Raw genomic sequence first — 17,328 nt, 5'->3', positions numbered from 1 at the left:
CACAGCAGGTGAAGGAGAGGAGAGAGAGAGGGAAGAAGGGGGAGTGCTCTTCTGACAGCGTGCAGGAATCTCACTTAAAGCAGCTGTAAATAACTCCGGGTCCTCGCGGCGGTGCACTGAAACAGGTCATCTAGTGAATCATACTGAGTCATTTGTAAATATTTATTTCATCCCAATCGATGCCCTCACAATTGACATGGAGGATAAAATATGTTGGTAGTTACTAGGCCTGTGAAATGCCAGGGACAACACAATACAATATGTACTGCGATTCTCACGATTCTACAGCATATACTGTATTTACAGTTGAAGTCGAAAGTTTACATACACTTATGTTGGAGTCATTAAAACTCGTTTTTCAACCACTCCACAAATTTCTTGTTAACAAACTATAGTTTTGGCAAGTCAGTTAGGACATCTACTTTCTACATGACACAAGTAATTTTTCCAACAATTGTTTACATACAGATTATTTCACTTATAATTCACTGTATCACAATTCCAGTGAGTCAGAAGTTTACATACAGTAAGTTGACTGGGCCTTTAAACAGCTTGGGAAATTCCAGAAAATTATGTCATGGCTTTAGAAGCTTCTGATAGGCTAATTGACATAATTTGAGTCAATTGGAGGTGTACCTGTGGATGTATTTCAAGGCCTACCTTCAAACTCAGTGTCTCTTTGCTTGACATCATGGGAAAATCAAAAGAAATCAGCCAAGACCCCCCCCGTCCTATCAAAATATTGTAGACCTCCACAAGTCTGGTTCATCCTTGGGAGCAATTTCCAAACGCCTGAAGGTACCACGTTCATCTGTACAAACAATAATACGCAAGTATAAACAACATGGAACCACGCAGCCATCATACCGATCAGGTAGGAGACGCATTCTGTCTCCTAGAGATGAACGTACTTTGGTGCGAAAAGTGCAAATCAATCCCAGAACAACAGCAAAGGACCTTGTGAAGATGCTGGAGGAAACAGGTACAAAAGTATCTATATCCACAGTAAAACCAGTCCTATATCGACATAACCTGAAAGGGCGCTCAGCAAGGAAGAAGCCACTGCTCCAAAACCACCATAAAAAAGCCAGACTACGGTTTGCAACTGCACATGGGAACAAAGATCATACTTTTTGGAGAAATGTCCTCTGGTCTGATGAAACAAAAAAGAACCGTTTGGCCATAATGACCATCGTTATATTTGGAGGAAAAAGGGGGAGACTTGTAAGCCGAAGAACACCATCCCAACCGTGAAGCACGGGGGTGGCAGCATCATGTTGTTGGGGTGCTTTGCTGCAAAGAGGGACTAGTGCACTTAACAAAATAGATGGCATCATGAGTAAGAAAATTATGTTGATATATTGAAGCAACATCTCAAGACATCAATCAGGAAGTTGAAGCTTGGTCTCAAATGGGTCTTCCAAATGGACAATGACCCCAAGCATACTTCCAAAGTTGTGGCAAAATGGCTTACGGACAACAAAGTCAAGGTATTGGAGTGGCCATCACAAAGTCCTTGTCCGCGTGTGCGAGCAAGGAGGCCTACAAACCTGACTCAGTTACACCAGCTCTGTCAGGAGGAATGGGCCAAAATTCACCCAACTTATTGTGGAAAGCTTGTGGAAGGCTACCCAAAACGTTAAACAAATTAAAGGCAATGCTTCCAAATACTAATTGAGTGTATGTAAACTTCTGACCCACTGGGAATGTGACAAAATAAATAAAAGCTGAAATAAATCATTCTCTCTACTATTATTCTGACATTTCACATTCTTAAAATAAAGTGTTGATCCTAACTGACCGGGAAGACAGGGAATTTTTACTCTGATTAAATGTCAGCAACTGTGAAAAACAGAGTTGAAATGTATTTTGCGAAGGTCTATGTAAACTTCTGACTTCAACTGTATTGCTATTCAATACTGTGATTTGATTGTGATTTGATGATCCAAACATATTGCTCAATATATGTCTGCTGCAGAGAGACAAGAGAGCATGAGAAAAGAAGTGTTGCCTTTGATCAGTCAGGGAAATAAAAGAGCTGAAAAAATGTTGGCTCACTATTTAAAACAAAGATGGAGAACCAGCTATAAGATGAAAAATACCAGTGTTTTGGCGCAGGTACAGCCGACTAACGCTAACTAACGCTACCTAACTCTACCTACAGTAGCCCGAATGTGTTTTCCCCCCCTTCACTCGTAGTTACAGCAGATGACTTAGGGATTATGCTGATGAAATGATGATGCCATTTTGTGTGTGTGCTTTAGAAGTGGGTCAGTGACCTCATTATGATGGATCCTCTTCATCTGTCTGGCGAGGTGGAGAGAGAGGTGCCAGGGGAAGACAGACAGCAGCAACCTTTAGTTCAGAGTGAGAAGGATGAGAGCAGCCAGGTGTAGATGCTGGTATACCTGGGACTTTCAGGTAGAGATGTTGAATATGCATGCATTTGGTACACTACCCGTCACAAAACAGACACGAATTGCAGTGTAATTTGGTCATCTTTTTATCTACACGTAGTAGACCAGTGGAGAGGATGGCTGCATATGGGGTTAATGGGGGGTTAAAACCCAGAGAGAGTGGGAGGGATTGTAATGGAGGCTATTCTTTCTGATGAGTAGTTTTAATCGTTTCAGTAGAAAATCATGTAATTACTTGATGAGGGAAAATAGTGGTGCACCGACAGGGGCTCAGAGTGGGAAGATAAGAGAGAAATATAACAACCGAGGGGAATAGACTGAAAAGTATGACAGCAAACACTCGCTTTATTTTTCTGTTTGTAGTTTTATGGAAACGCCAAAGCTCATGCAGTATGTGTGCAATAAAAATTCACTTTCAACAGGGCAGTGATGAAATGAGACAATAGGAGCTAGTACTGTGTGTGTGTGTGTGTGTGTGTGTGTGTGTGTGTGTGTGTGTGTGTGTGTGTGTGTGTGTGTGTGTGTGTGTGTGTGTGTGTGTGTGTGTGTGTGTGTGTGTGTGTGTGTGTGTGTGTGTGTGTGTGTGTGATAGCTGCAGTGCTGTGAATGTCTGGCGCTGGAATTAGCCACAGGAGGCTCTCTGTGTGACACCCAGCACAGCACTGCATGGGGCCAATCCTGGGGAGAGAGTCAGTGAGAAGGGCCATCCATGTGACCATATTGTTTTTGCCAGAGCTGTCTTTGTGTTGTTCTCTATAACAAATTGCCTTACTGGGGCAGAACTCATTTGTTTTTAGTGATTCATAGTGCCCATGTGAATTGTTTGGACCGTAGAAATATTAGGGAAGCTGTCCCAATCCTTTTGAAAGCATCCCTACCTGCCGCACCCATCCCTGCCCAACGACCATACACATCACAGCTGTAATACAACAATCTGATTCAACCCCTTGTTTACACTACCACCACCTTCTGTTAGGCTCGCTGCTATTTTCCACCCTTTTTCCTCAGCTAAATGCAGCACAACTGTATCCATCTACAGTGGCTTGCGAAAGTATTCACCCCCTTGGCATTTTTCCTTTTTAGGGGTTTGTATCATTTGATTTACACAACATGCCTACCACTTTTAGGATGCTAAATATTTTTTGCTGTGAAACAAACAAGAAATAAGACAAAAAAACTGAAAACTTGAGTGTGCATAACTATTCACCCCCCAAAGTCAATACTTTGTAGAGGCACCTTTTGCAGCAATTACAGCTGCAAGTCTGTTGAGGTATGTCTCTATAAGCTTGGCACATCTAGCCACTGGGATTTTTGCCCATTCTTCAAGGCAAAACTGCTCCAGCTCCTTCAAATTGTATGGGTTCTGCTGGTGTACAGCAATATTTAAGTCATACCACAGATTCTCAATTGATTTGAGATCTGGGCTTTGACTAGGCCATTCCAAGACATTTAAATGTTTCCCCTTAAACCACTCAAGTGTTGCTTTAGCAGTATGCTTAGGGTCATTGTCCTGCTATAAAGGTGAACCTCCATCCCAGTCTCAAATCTCTGGAAGACTGAAACAGGTTTCCCTCAAGCATTTTCCCTGTATTTAGCGCCATCCATCATTCCTTCAATTCTGTCCTGTTTCCCAGTCTCTGCCGATTAAAAACATCCCCACAGCATGATGCTGCCACCACCATGCTTCACTGTGGGAATGGTGTTCTCGGGGTAATGAGAGGTGTTGGGTTTGCGCCAGAAATAGCATTTTTCTTGATGGCCAAAAAACAACATTTTAGTCTCATCTGACCAGAGTACCTTCTTCCATAAGTTTGGGGAGTCTCCCACATGTCTTTTGGCGAACACCAAATGTGTTTGCTTATTTTTTTTTTTTAAGCAAAGGCTTTTTTCTGGCCACTCTTCCGTAAAGCCCAGCTCTGTGGAGTGTACGGCTTAAAGTGGTCCTATGGACAGATACTCCAATCTCCGCTGTGGAGCTTTGCAGCTCCTTCAGGGTTATCTTTGGTCTCTTTCTTGCCTCTCTTATTAATGCCCTCCTTGCCTGGTCCGTGAGTTTTGGTGGGCGGCCCTCTCTTGGCAGGTTTGTTGTGGTGCCATTTTCTTTCCATTTTTTAGTAATAGATTTAATGGTGCTCTGTGGGATGTTCAAAGTTTCTGATATATTTTTATAACCCAACCCTGATCTGTACTTCTCCACAACTTTGTCCCTGACCTGTTTGGAGAGCTCCTTGGTCTTCATGGTGCCGCTTGCTTAGTGCTGTCCCTTGCTTAGTGGTGTTGCCGACTCTGGGGCCTTTCAGAACAGGTGTATATATACTGAGATCATAGATCACAGATCATGTGACACTTCAATTACACACAGGTGTACTTTATTTTACTAATTATGTGACTTCTGAAGGTAATTGGTTGCACCAGATCTTATTTAGGGGCTTCATAGCAAAGGGGGTGAATACATATGCACGCACCACTTTTCTGTTTTTTATATTTTTTTATTTTACTTCACCAATTTGGACTATTTTCTGTTTTTTGTCCATAACATGAAATCCAAATAAAAATCAATTTAAATGACCTGTTGTAATGCAACAAAATAGTAAAAACGCGAAGGGGGGTGAATACTTTTGCAAGGCACTGTATCTCTATCCCAGGCTCTTTTACAGCAGCACGGCTGGGCTGGTAGACATATGAAAGCTGCTGTTTAATCATTACAGGAACTCACCGAGCTAATGACCAGGATGCAATTCACTGCCCTATCAGAAGCATCTAATGGATGTGCCTCTGGGAGATCAAGATGAGTTTCAATATTAGGGTGGGCCAGCTCACAGTAGTAATTGCTCTGTGTAGAAACCTTACAGAGTCAGGAAGCTAGCTACCTCGGCTTATTTCTCCTTCTGGTTATTATGTATGCTGTACTTAACAGCTCCCCTATGCCAGGCCAGGCCATTAACTACTTATTGTTAAATCATGTTAGTGTGTTATATTTCTAGTTTTTGGTTATTATTGGTTATGCGAGAGAATGCTGTGTCTCTATTTCTTCCTGGTATAAGCCTATAGGCTATTTCCCATTTATCTTCAGGGATTGTCGTAATGGAATGGGTAGCTCCACTACAACTGTGAAGAACAGTTTCGGGATTCTGTCGCTGTCCACACTGTCCGGATTCTGTCGCTGCCCACACTGTCCGGATTCTGTCGCTGCCCACACTGTCCGGATTCTGTCGCTGTCCACACTGTCCGGATTCTGTCGCTGCCCACACTGTCCGGATTCTGTCGCTGCCCACACTGTCCGGATTCTGTCGCTGCCCACACTGTCCGGATTCTGTCGCTGCCCACACTGTCCGGATTCTGTCGCTGCCCACACTGTCCGGATTCTGTCGCTGCCCACACTGTCCGGATTCTGTCACTGCCCACACTGTCTGGATTCTGTCGCTGTCCACACTGTCCGGATTCTGTCGCTGCCCACACTGTCCGGATTCTGTCGCTGCCCACACTGTCGCTGCCCACACTGTCCGGATTCTGTCGCTGCCCATACTGTCCGGATTCTGTCGCTGCCCACACTGTCCGGATTCTGTCGCTGCCCACACTGTCCGGATTCTGTCACTGCCCACACTGTCCGGATTCTGTCGCTGCCCACACTGTCCGGATTCTGTCGCTGCCCACACTGTCCGGATTCTGTCGCTGCCCACACTGTCCGGATTCTGTCGCTGCCCACACTGTCCGGATTCTGTCGCTGCCCACACTGTCCGGATTCTGTCGCTGCCCACACTGTCCGGATTCTGTCGCTGCCCACACTGTCCGGATTCTGTCGCTGCCCACACTGTCCGGATTCTGTCGCTGCCCACACTGTCCGGATTCTGTCACTGTACACACTGTCCGGATTCTGTCGCTGCCCACACTGTCCGGATTCTGTCACTGTCCACACTGTCCGGATTCTGTCACTGCCCACACTGTTCGGGTGAATTCCGATTCTGTCGCTGTCCATTTTGCTGAATCACCGCTGTTTGTTTAACCTTCATTGGCTGTTCGGCGCTAATAGATTGTTTTTATTATTCAGCCACACCAACTAGCAACATTGGTCTTTGTTCATAAGTTAGCCTACCTTAAACTAAACAATGATCTTCAGCCATTATGTAGCTCAACAGTGGACTAAATAGGCTAGGAACTGTTTTTGACCATTTCACTGAAACGTATACACTGTAGTCTAATCCACAGCAATGATGAAGGTAAGAGAAGAAGAAAAAAATACTCTGCAATTAAAAATGCCATCTATACACAGATCTACTTTTGTTTTTAACATTACAGCAGCATACTGTATATGGTAGGCCTCAGGGTCACCCATTACATCCCTTTGAAAAATACTGAAAAGATGAAAGAGCCTCATGAAACACCTGCCATTATGGCCACTTATCAGCAGCATTATGACATGTTGAATTGCTGTCTGAGTGAGATGACCAGTAATGGATCGTTACAGTATCATTGTCATTGATCAGGTTCTGTTGAAAACATAATGTCAACTGATTGCTTCCTTTGATGGATGTGTTCTACAAAGGCTACTCACTGTAATTCTCTCACAATAGATAGTAGGAAAATAAATTGAACAGCATACTGATCAAAATGAGAGCAAGAAAGAATGGAGAAAGGTAGGAGGCCTCACATGGAAATAAAGGAAGGATGACTGGAAATTAAAGAAAGTGTGAGGGAAGAGTGATATGTGGATGTTTTTACCATGCTACTCCTTCTGTTCTCTGCCCTGAACAACTTACAAGACCTGGAGTTTTATAGAGGGATGGAGAAGGGGATGGAGCGAGAGATGGAGAAGGGGGTGGAGAGAGGAAGGGATGAGAAAGCAGAGGAATTGTATAGGCAGAGGGACAGAGAAAGGGAGAATGTAACAGAAAGAATGGGAGGATGAGGTGGAATTGAAGTCCATTGTTTATTCACAATGTTGTTTGCCAACACGTCTTTGCCTTTTGAATTGTCTTGGCAGAGGAGGTGGGCTAGATGAATAGCATTCAAGAGGCAGTGATGTAGTTATTTTTTTTATCAGAAATGTGTGAGTGAAAGAGCTTTTATCTCTCAAGTTTGGTCTTGACTTCTTGTAAGACAAGAGGAAGAGCTGCAGTACTGATCATGTACAATGAGACACCAAAGAGGAAGGAAGCTGCAGATTACAAGACTTGTAATTGAACCCTCTTAATGACCATTGTTTTTCTTTTCCTTTGTTTCACAGACTCTGTATTCATTCACCAGCTGTAGATACTGACACAGATGTCAGTATCTTTTTCTGTTAATAGATTGCTCTGTCTGCAGGTTAGTGATGATTGAGTGGGAGAGAGCATATTAAAAAAGCACATTACAGGCTCACACTTCCCTCTCCTCCCACACTTACCTCTCCTATGCCTCATTTGTGTATTTTTCCTGCATGTGTTTATTAGATTTGACCAACATATTGCCAAAGGGATATGTAGAGATATTCTTACAACAACATTTGCTCTTGGTCTTTCCCTTTCTCTCCTTCTCCTTCCCCTCTCATGATTGACATGCATTTAACAGTGAACTCTATCTCTCTTCCTCTCCCTTGCTATCTCTCTGCCTCTCTCTCCCCTCCCCCCGTCTCTCTGTAGGGTCTCTATCTATCAGTGTGTTCCTGGTATCTCTGGGGCTGACGGTGTGTGCCGTGTGGCTCGTAGCTCTGTGTGGAGTCTGCACCTGGTGTCAACGCAAACTGGTGAGTGCACCACTACATTTACCTATGACATTATATCCTATTATTTGGTTTTAGGACACATTGTCCTTCCCAGAACAACACAGTACGCAGGCTTCCATCCACTCTTCCATGACTCTTATTTATTTGTACAACTTTTAATCTACTAGGTTGGTCAGTTATCATCGGCAATGATGACCTGGCCGAGAGGTCATTATACACATGTTCAGGTCTAATTACACACCCCAGCACTGACCCATAATATTCCCCAGAGCTCATAGGGATTTATCCTGAGTTAGCTTCCTGGTGAGGTTAGCTGCCTGGTGAGGTTAGCTACCTGGTGAGGTATACCTGCCTGGTGAAGTTAGCTGCCTGGTAAGGTTAGCTGCCTGGTAAGGTTAGCTGCCTGGTAAGGTTAGCTACCTGGTTAGGTTAGCTGCCTGGTAAGGTTAGCTGCCTGGTAGGGTTGAACCCCAGAACTGTATACACACACATTTGCACAGACTTGCCTCACATCCTCATAATAGAACTGTAGGATAGTGTGAGAGATAGGTGTTAGGCTGCAGGTGTTACATATTGCACAAGAGGAAGACTGTGAGAGACGGAGACATGTGAGAGACGGAGACATGCAAAGACATGCTTTGAGATTGTCTGTAATGAAAAGTGCTATAAAAGTTTTATCAATTCTCTCCATCTCTCTCTCTCTCTCTCTCTCTCTCTCTCTCTCTCTCTCTCTCTCTCTCTCTCTCTCTCTCTCTCTCTCTCTCTCTCTCTCTCTCTCTCTCTCTCATTAAAATGGTACAGTTGGACACCCAGGTAATTAGCTGCGATTAATAATGAGTTATTTGCTGCCTGTTCCTGCCGTTTGGCTATTAGAGGAAAACAGAAAGATGGTTCATGGATCAGACATTCAGAATGAAAAGATAGTCTCTTTGATTAAATCATTTCACCATTCTATATCACTGAGAAAATCATATTCTATTAAGTAAAGAATGATTTCCCGTCCTCTCATTCTTTCATTCTCTCACCTCCCCCACCCGTACATCTGGTCTCAGTGTATTGCAACATATGTGTGCATAAACTGTAGGCTACATTCACTACATTAACATAAGAAAAACAGTAATACACACATTCAAGGACACTAAAATGCAGACACTGAGGATAGAAAATGAGCACATTGAATTTTGTGTCTAGCAGTTAGTCAATGGCAGAATCACACTTTTGAGTTCATATTTTGGGCTCCCGAGTTGCGCAGCGGCCTAAGGCACTGCATCTCAGTGGCAGGTAGCCTAGTGGTTAGAGCAGGGGTCGGGAACCTATGGCTCCCGAGCCAGGTGTGGCTCTTTTTATGATTGCATCTGGCTCGCAGATAAAACAAAATATTCTCACTTTTTTTATTTATTTTTTATCCCCTTTTCTCCCCAATTTTCATGGTATCCAATCGCTAGTAATTACTATCTTGTCTCATCGCTACAACTCCTGTACGGGCTCGGGAGAGACGAAGGTCGAAAGCCATGCGTCCTCCGAAGCACAACCCAACCAAGCCGCACTGCTTCTTAACACAGCGCGCCTCCAACCCGGAAGCCAGCTGCACCAATGGAGGAAACACCGTGCACCCGCCCCCCTCGGTTAGCGCGCACTGCGCCCAGCCCGCCACAGGAGTCGCTGGAGCGCGATGAGACAAGGATATCCCTACCGGCCAAACCCTCCCTAACCCGGGCGACGCTAAGCCAATTGTGCGTCACCCCACAGACCTCCCGGTCGCGGCCGGCTGCGACAGAGCCTGGGCGCGAACCCAGAGACTCTGGTGGCGCAGCTAGCACTGCGATGCAGTGCTCTAGACCACTGCGCCACCCGGGAGGCCTATTCTCACTTGTTTTAATCCATCCATCGATTTTTCACTGCTCATGTCCTGTTCAGGGCTGCAGGAGCAATTGTCCATTATTTTAATTAAATGATACTGGCCTACGTTGGCCGTTGCTAGGTAAAACAGGTAAACGCCTCCTTTTGAATCAGTCTGCTCGGTCATTAGCTCAAAGCTAACCCTTCGACGAAGAAGATGGCGAAAAGAAAAAACGATGATGAGTATCGTACATTTCAGGACAATCGGACCGAAGAATTCGCCTTTGTGGAGAGAGCAGGTTCTGCGGTGTGTCTAATTTGCAATGACAAAATTACATTGATGAAACGGTCGAATGTAAAGCGGCACTTCGACAAATTCAGAGGCTTATTATACTGACATTTAGTTGAATTCACTTTTAAAATATATTATATGGCTCTCACTGAAATAAATTTCCAAATGTTTTGCTTTCATGGCTCTCTTAGTCAAAAAGGTTCCCGACCCCTGGGTTAGAGCGTTGGACTAGTAACTGAAAGGTTTCTAGATTGAATCCCAGAGCTGACAAGATAAAACTCTGTTAACCCACTGTTCCTAGGTTGTCATTGTAAATAAGAATTTGTTCTTAACTGACTTGCCTAGTTAAATTAAATAAAATAAAAAGAGATGTCACTACAGTCCCTGGTACAAATCCAGGCTGTATCACATCCAGCTGTGATTGGGTGGCCCACAATTGGCCCAGCATCGTCTGGGTTTGGCCAGGGTAGGCAGTCATTGTAAATAAGAATTTGTTCTTAACTACCTTGCATAGTTAAATAAAATGTCAGTCTCTTGCCAGCTTTAGTTTATATGCTGGAAAGCATAACTCCAAATGACTATTTTCTGCCAAAAAAAGCTCCTTGGATAAAAGTTGCAGTGCTTTCCGGTTGTGTTCTATATTCTTGAGTATCCTTCTGATTCAATAACCTTGTATGTGGGCTCTTGGTAGTGTGCATGGGGAATGGTATGGGAGATGTTGTGTGGCCATGATGGTGAACAAGAACAAAATTCTCCATTAGGTTATGTAAACATGGCTTTGTGCCCTGAGCAGCGTGTGCCTGCTTGTCGTCGGCTCCCAGTCCCATGCTAATGATTCATATGCTAATGTACACATCACTCTGCGCTATTGGCTGCTGCCTGAGCAACTGTGATTCTGCTCATACGTTTCATCTGGAAATACTCTCCCCTGCTTTTGCTCCCTCCCTCTCTCCATCGTTCTCCCTCTCCTCTGTCTGCCCCTCTCCCTCTCTTGGCTTTTCGCTCTCAGTCTCTTTCTAGTTCTCTCTCTGTCCCTATCTTGTGAGGACAGCACATAGGTGGGTAAAACATGCCGAGGACTGAATTCAGTTGAGAACAGTTCTGAAGTGAGATGGAGATTGAATAAGCATGCTTAAAGCATGTAAATAATATGTAATATTAGTAACTGGTATTACGCACATTTTTATTGCTGACATCTATCTGTCATACCCTGTGTAGATTGAGGACTTTCAGTCTGGTCTTCAAAGATGAAACATATTATACCCAAATACACAGACTCACACATAGTAAAACTATTCAACCCTCACTGTCCATTTCTCTTGTCCTCGCCCTTTCTATTTCTCTATTTACCCTCACACCCTTTATGTCTGTCTTTGCAAATACGCTATGTCTCCCTCTTTACAAGTGTTTCGTAACCGTAATTCAGAGTCTACAGATGCTGAGAGACACGATAGTCCGGCGTCCCATTGTGACATAGCTATGCGGCTCTGAGACCACCGTCCACGGGGGAAGCACAGCTACAGAATTATGTTTATGAGGAGGTACACAGAGGTAGACACAATTAGATAAATACAGTGATATTTAGCCCATGGTAGTTGATAGATGCAGCCCTGTGTAGAGGTGCAGTATATCAGCCCAGCATATGGGTGAGGGAAGATGAAGACGTCAGAAACAGGTCTCATGGGTCGATTATGGCAGGAAGGAGGAGGGACGGAGGAGAGGATGGAGGGGAGGGGGGGAGCAGAGAAGGAGAAGGAGGAGAGAAGGATAGGAGGAGAGGGAGGAAGCAGGAGGAGGGGAGGGAGGAGAGGAGTGGAAGAAAGAGTTGGATAGAGGATGGGAAGAGGGGAGGAGAAAGGAGATAGGAGTGGTGTTGGCGGCCATTATGTGTGTTGTGCTATGACAGACATAACGACAGCGGGACTGAGGGCTGGGGACAGATCCTTCACAGGGCTGCAGCATTACACTGTTCTAAGTGGGGAGACATCCATGATGTCTGCCAATGCACTCCACCTCTTCTCCCCCACCCTCTTCTCCATTCCCTTAACCCCTCCTCTTCACCATCCCCCTTCCCTCTCCCCATCATCTCCTCTATTCTCTCCCCCTTCCCTCTCCCCCATCCTCCCCCACTCTCTCCCACATCCTCTGATGTCTCTCCTCTCTCCATCTCACTTTATTCTGTTTCAACTCCCCTCATTCTGTCACTCTCTCTCTCTCCCACTCAATCATACATTGCCTCTGCCTTTCTCTCCATCTTCTTTCCCTTCTCTTCCCACTCCCTGTCTTCAGTGTTTTCTCTCTCCTTCCCCTACTCTCTAGCCTCCTGAAGATTTGATGATAGTGTTAAATGATAGATGAGCTGCACTTGATAGCATATTCTTGACTGTTTGAAATCTAGCCTTTTTCTGAGTCCCTAAAACAACTGTGTGAGTGAATGACTGTGTGTGGGGTGGATGGGTGGGCAGTGGGGTTAGGTCTTTTCCAGAGATCTGCCCTCTATTGATAAGTGTTTATAACAAATAGGCCATGTAATTTGCGACAGAGAATGTGACAGTAAGTCTATAGTAAAACCCTTTCCTGCTCCAAACTGCCTTTTGAAAACCTTTCTTTACAGGGTTAAGGTTTCCTCTACTACATGTGATGTATATGTTTGGAAAGGAACTGAAATGAAAGGAAAATCCATCATTATTTGATTTTACAAGGATCACATTGTAAATATTAGGTTTGGTGAGTAACACCTATTAATCAAGTTAGTTTAGAAACTCTTGAGTATTACTTTGATATGAAACTATAAAAGTTTGAGTCAAACCATATCAAATGTATGATCAGAAACACAAGTCATTATAAGATGATGTATTTAAGACTGATTACCCATCACTCATAGTGCAGGGTTGATGTGTCCACTCACTTACACATTTCAAATGGAATAGCTTTAGCTGTTTTCCAGTCTATTTGAAGGGTGTAGTACTCTCTTTATTCATTGAAAATGTAATGAGCATTGAAAGGAAAAACAAGATTATGTAGCTGTACTTTGTGACAATATGTGTTTAGTGTTTACTGAGTGTTTGGCTTCAGTGTACAAATTGTCATAAACCCTGCATTCATTTGATACGCAAGGCCAGGCCAATCATATAGCTGCAGTCCTGAGTTCCCAGGTTAATCATATAGCTGCTGTCCTGAGTTCCAAGGTTTATCATATAGTTGAAGTCCTGAGATCCAAGGTTAATCATATAGTTGCAGTCCTGAGTTCCAAGGTTTATCATATAGTTGCAGTCCTGAGATCCAAGGTTAATCATATAGTTGCAGTCCTGAGTTCCAAGGTTTATCATATAGTTGCAGTCCTGAGTTCCAAGGTTTATCATATCGTTGCAGTCCTGAGTTCCAAGGTTTATCATATAGTTGCAGTCCTGAGTTCCAAGGTTTATCATATAGCTGCAGTCCTGAGTTCCCAGGTTAATCATATAGCTGCAGTCCTGAGTTCCAAGATTTATCATATAGTTGCAGTCCTGAGTTCCAAGGTTTATCATATAGTTGCAGTCCTGAGTTCCAAGGTTTATTATATAGTTGCAGTCCTGAGTTCCAAGGTTTATCATATAGTTGCAGTCCTGAGTTCCAAGGTTTATCATATAGTTGCAGTCCTGAGTACCCAGGTTTATCATATAGTTGCAGTCCTGAGTTCCCAGGTTAATCATATAGCTGCAGTCCTGAGTTCCAAGGTTTATCATATAGTTGCAGTCCTGAGTTCCCAGGTTAATCATATAGCTGCAGTCCTGAGTTCCAAGGTTTATCATATAGTTGCAGTCCTGAGTTCCCAGGTTAATCATATAGCTGCAGTCCTGAGTTCCAAGGTTTATCATATAGCTGCAGTCCTGAGTTCCCAGGTTTATCATATAGTTGCAGTCCTGAGTTCCAAGGTTTGTCATATAGTTGCAGTCCTGAGTTCCAAGGTTTATCATATAGTTGCAATCCTGAGTTCCAAGGTTTATCATATAGTTGCAGTCCTGAGTTCCAAGGTTTATCATATAGTTGCAGTCCTGAGTACCCAGGTTTATCATATAGTTGCAGTCCTGAGTTCCCAGGTTTATCATATAGCTGCAGTCCTGAGTTCCAAGGTTTATCATATAGTTACAGTCCTGAGTTCCCAGGTTTATCATATAGTTGCAGTCCTGCGTTCCAAGGTTAATCATATAGCTGCAGTCCTGAGTTCCAAGGTTTATCATATAGTTGCAGTCCTGAGTTCCCAGGTTAATCATATAGCTGCAGTCCTGAGTTCCAAGGTTTATCATATAGTTGCAGTCCTGAGTTCCCAGGTTAATCATATAGCTGCAGTCCTGAGTTCCAAGGTTTATCATATAGTTGCAGTCCTGAGTTCCCAGGTTAATCATATAGCTGCAGTCCTGAGTTCCAAGGTTTATTATATAGTTGCAGTCCTGAGTTCCCAGGTTAATCATATAGTTGCAGTCCTGAGTTCCAAGGTTTATCATATAGTTGCAGTCCTGAGTTCCCAGGTTAATCATATAGTTGCAGTCCTGAGTTCCAAGGTTTATCATATAGTTGCAGTCCTGAGTTCCCAGGTTAATCATATAGTTGCAGTCCTGAGTTCCAAGGTTTATCATATAGTTGCAGTCCTGAGTTCCCAGGTTAATCATATAGTTGCAGTCCTGAGTTCCAAGGTTTATCATATAGTTGCAGTCCTGAGTTCCAAGGTTTATCATATAGTTGCAGTCCTGAGTTCCCAGGTTTATCATATAGTTGCAGTCCTGATGTCACGTTCCTGACCTGTTTTCTGTTGTTTTTGTATTTGTTTAGTATGGTCAGGGCGTGAGTTGGGGTGGGCAGTCTATGTTATTTGTTTCTTGTTTAGGTTCATGGTTAATTAGCCTTATATGGTTCTCAATCAGGGGCAGGTGTTTGATCTTTCCTCTGATTGAGAACCATATTAAGGTAGGCTGTTCTCACTGTTTGTTTGTGGGTGATTGTCTTCCGTGTCAGTGTTTGTACCACACGGAACTGTTTCGTTTGTCTAGTCTGTTCCTGTTCGTGTGTTCTTCGTTTTATGTAAGTTCTCATGTTCAGGTCGGTCTACGTCGTTTTTGTAATTTATTCAAGTGTACTTCGTGTTTCATCTTGTCTAATAAATTCATCATGTATTCATCACCGGCTGCATTTTGGTCCGATCCTTGCTCCTCCTCGTCCGGGAAGGAGAACGACTTAGACGCCCGTTACACCTGAGTTCCAAGGTTAATCATATAGCTGCAGTCCTGAGTTCCAAGGTTTATCATATAGTTGCAGTCCTGAGTTCCCAGGTTTATCATATAGTTGCAGTCCTGAGTTCCCAGGTTTATCATATAGCTGCAGTCCTGAGTTCCAAGGTATATCATATAGTTGCAGTCCTGAGTTCCAAGGTTTATCATATAGTTGCAGTCCTGAGTTCCCAGGTTTATCATATAGTTGCAGTCCTGAGTTCCAAAGTTTATCATATAGTTGCAGTCCTGAGTTCCCAGGTTTATCATATAGCTGCAGTCCTGAGTTCCAAGGTTTATCATATAGTTGCAGTCCTGAGTTCCAAGGTTAATCATATAGTTGCAGTCCTGAGTTCCAAGGTTAATCATATAGTTGCAGTCTTCAGATTAATCTCAAAATGTTTCATTATAATTCCACTGTATAATTCCACTGTTGTGGACTGTTGTGAATTGTGGAAACAGCATCTATTTTAACACCTATGTTTTATGTATGTTTGGGCGTGAACTGTTTCTGAGTGTGTAGTGTTGTATGTGTGTTGGGAGTGTTGGATGTGTGTGGACGTGTCTAATCCCCACTGTGTCTGATGCTTGATGCTCCATCCGTTCATTCTGTATGGTTAACAGATGTATGGATTATTGCTGTGGAGAGGGTTTGGATTCACATGTAGATCCTGAGAGCTGGCTGTATGTAGCAACGGTCATCAACATTGTTAAAAGGTTTAAAAACAATTCTAATAAATGCAACAGTTGGACAATAGATGAAGATACAATTTTTTTTTTTTTTTTTTTAATCCATCAGATATTAACTGAATAAAGTCCATCAGATATTAACTGAATTATAGCACATAAAACATTTTACGGGCACAGACAACTAATGAATAGAGTTCAGGGATTCCGGTCGGAATTCAGGTATTCAATTTATTGTACAATTTCCTTTTTTATGCACTCATACAGTGCATTCGGAAAGTATTCAGACCCCTTGACCTTTTCAACATTTTGTTACTGTCACGTTCTGACCATAGTTCTTTTGTATTTTCTTTGTTTTAGTATGGTCAGGGCGTGAGTTGGGTGGGTTATCTATGTTTTGTGTTTCTATGTTGGGTTTGTCGTTTGGCCTGATATGGTTCTCAATCAGAGGCAGGTGTTAGTCATTGTCTCTGATTGGGAACCATATTTAGGTAGCCTGTTTTTTTATTGTGGTTTGTGGGTGATTGTTCCTGTTCGTGTGTTCCTGTGTTCTGTGTTCACATTTTCGGGACTGTAGCGTCTTCGGTTGTTTTTGTCAGTTTATTGTTTTGTTCGTTCTTGAAAGTATTCGATTAAATATGAATACACACCACGCTGCATCTTGGTCCGACCATTCTTACTCCTCAGACGAGGAGAACGAAGACTGCCGTTACAGTTACGTTACAGCCTTATTCTAAAATTGATTAAATAGTTTTTCCCCTCATCAATCTACACACAATACCCCATAATGACAAAGCAAAAATATCCCATTTACATAAGTATTCAGACCCTTTACTTAGTACTTTGTTGAAGTGTCTTTGGCAGCTATTACCGCCTCGAGTTTTCTTCAGCATGACGCTAAAAGCTTGACACACCTGTATTTGGGGAGTTTCTCCCATTCTTCTCTGCAGATCTTTTCAAGCTTTGTCACGTTGGATGGGGAGGGTCGCTGCACAGCAATTTTCAGGTCTCTCCAGAGATGTTCGATCAGGTTCAAGTCCGGGCTCTGGCTGGGCCACTCAAGGACATTCAGAGACGTGTCCCGAAGCCACTCCTGTGTTGTCTTGGCTGTGTGTTTAGGGTTGTTGTCCTGTTGGAAGGTGAAACTTC

The 17,328-nt window shown here is 43.3% G+C and overlaps 1 protein-coding gene across 5 annotated transcripts in view; it reads left to right on the top strand.

The window, feature by feature from the left end:
* The window catches only part of LOC129834614 (synaptotagmin-7-like), a 102,307-nt gene that overhangs the window by 42,418 nt on the left and 42,561 nt on the right, over window positions 1-17,328 (top strand). For all 5 annotated transcript variants that reach the window (XR_008756286.1, XR_008756285.1, XR_008756284.1 and 2 more), the window contains exon 2: window positions 8,036-8,139. Coding sequence is in view for 2 of the 5 variants with exons in the window: in XM_055899777.1 (XP_055755752.1) it covers window positions 8,036-8,139 (104 nt within the window). In the remaining 3 variants the exon portion in view is untranslated. The remainder of the gene's footprint in view (window positions 1-8,035; window positions 8,140-17,328) is intronic.

Source organism: Salvelinus fontinalis, chromosome 35 (genome assembly GCF_029448725.1).
Source record: "Salvelinus fontinalis isolate EN_2023a chromosome 35, ASM2944872v1, whole genome shotgun sequence".
NCBI lineage: Eukaryota > Metazoa > Chordata > Actinopteri > Salmoniformes > Salmonidae > Salvelinus > Salvelinus fontinalis.
The sequence above is the reverse complement of the archived record's forward strand: the minus strand, read 5'-3'. Positions and strand labels throughout refer to the sequence as shown.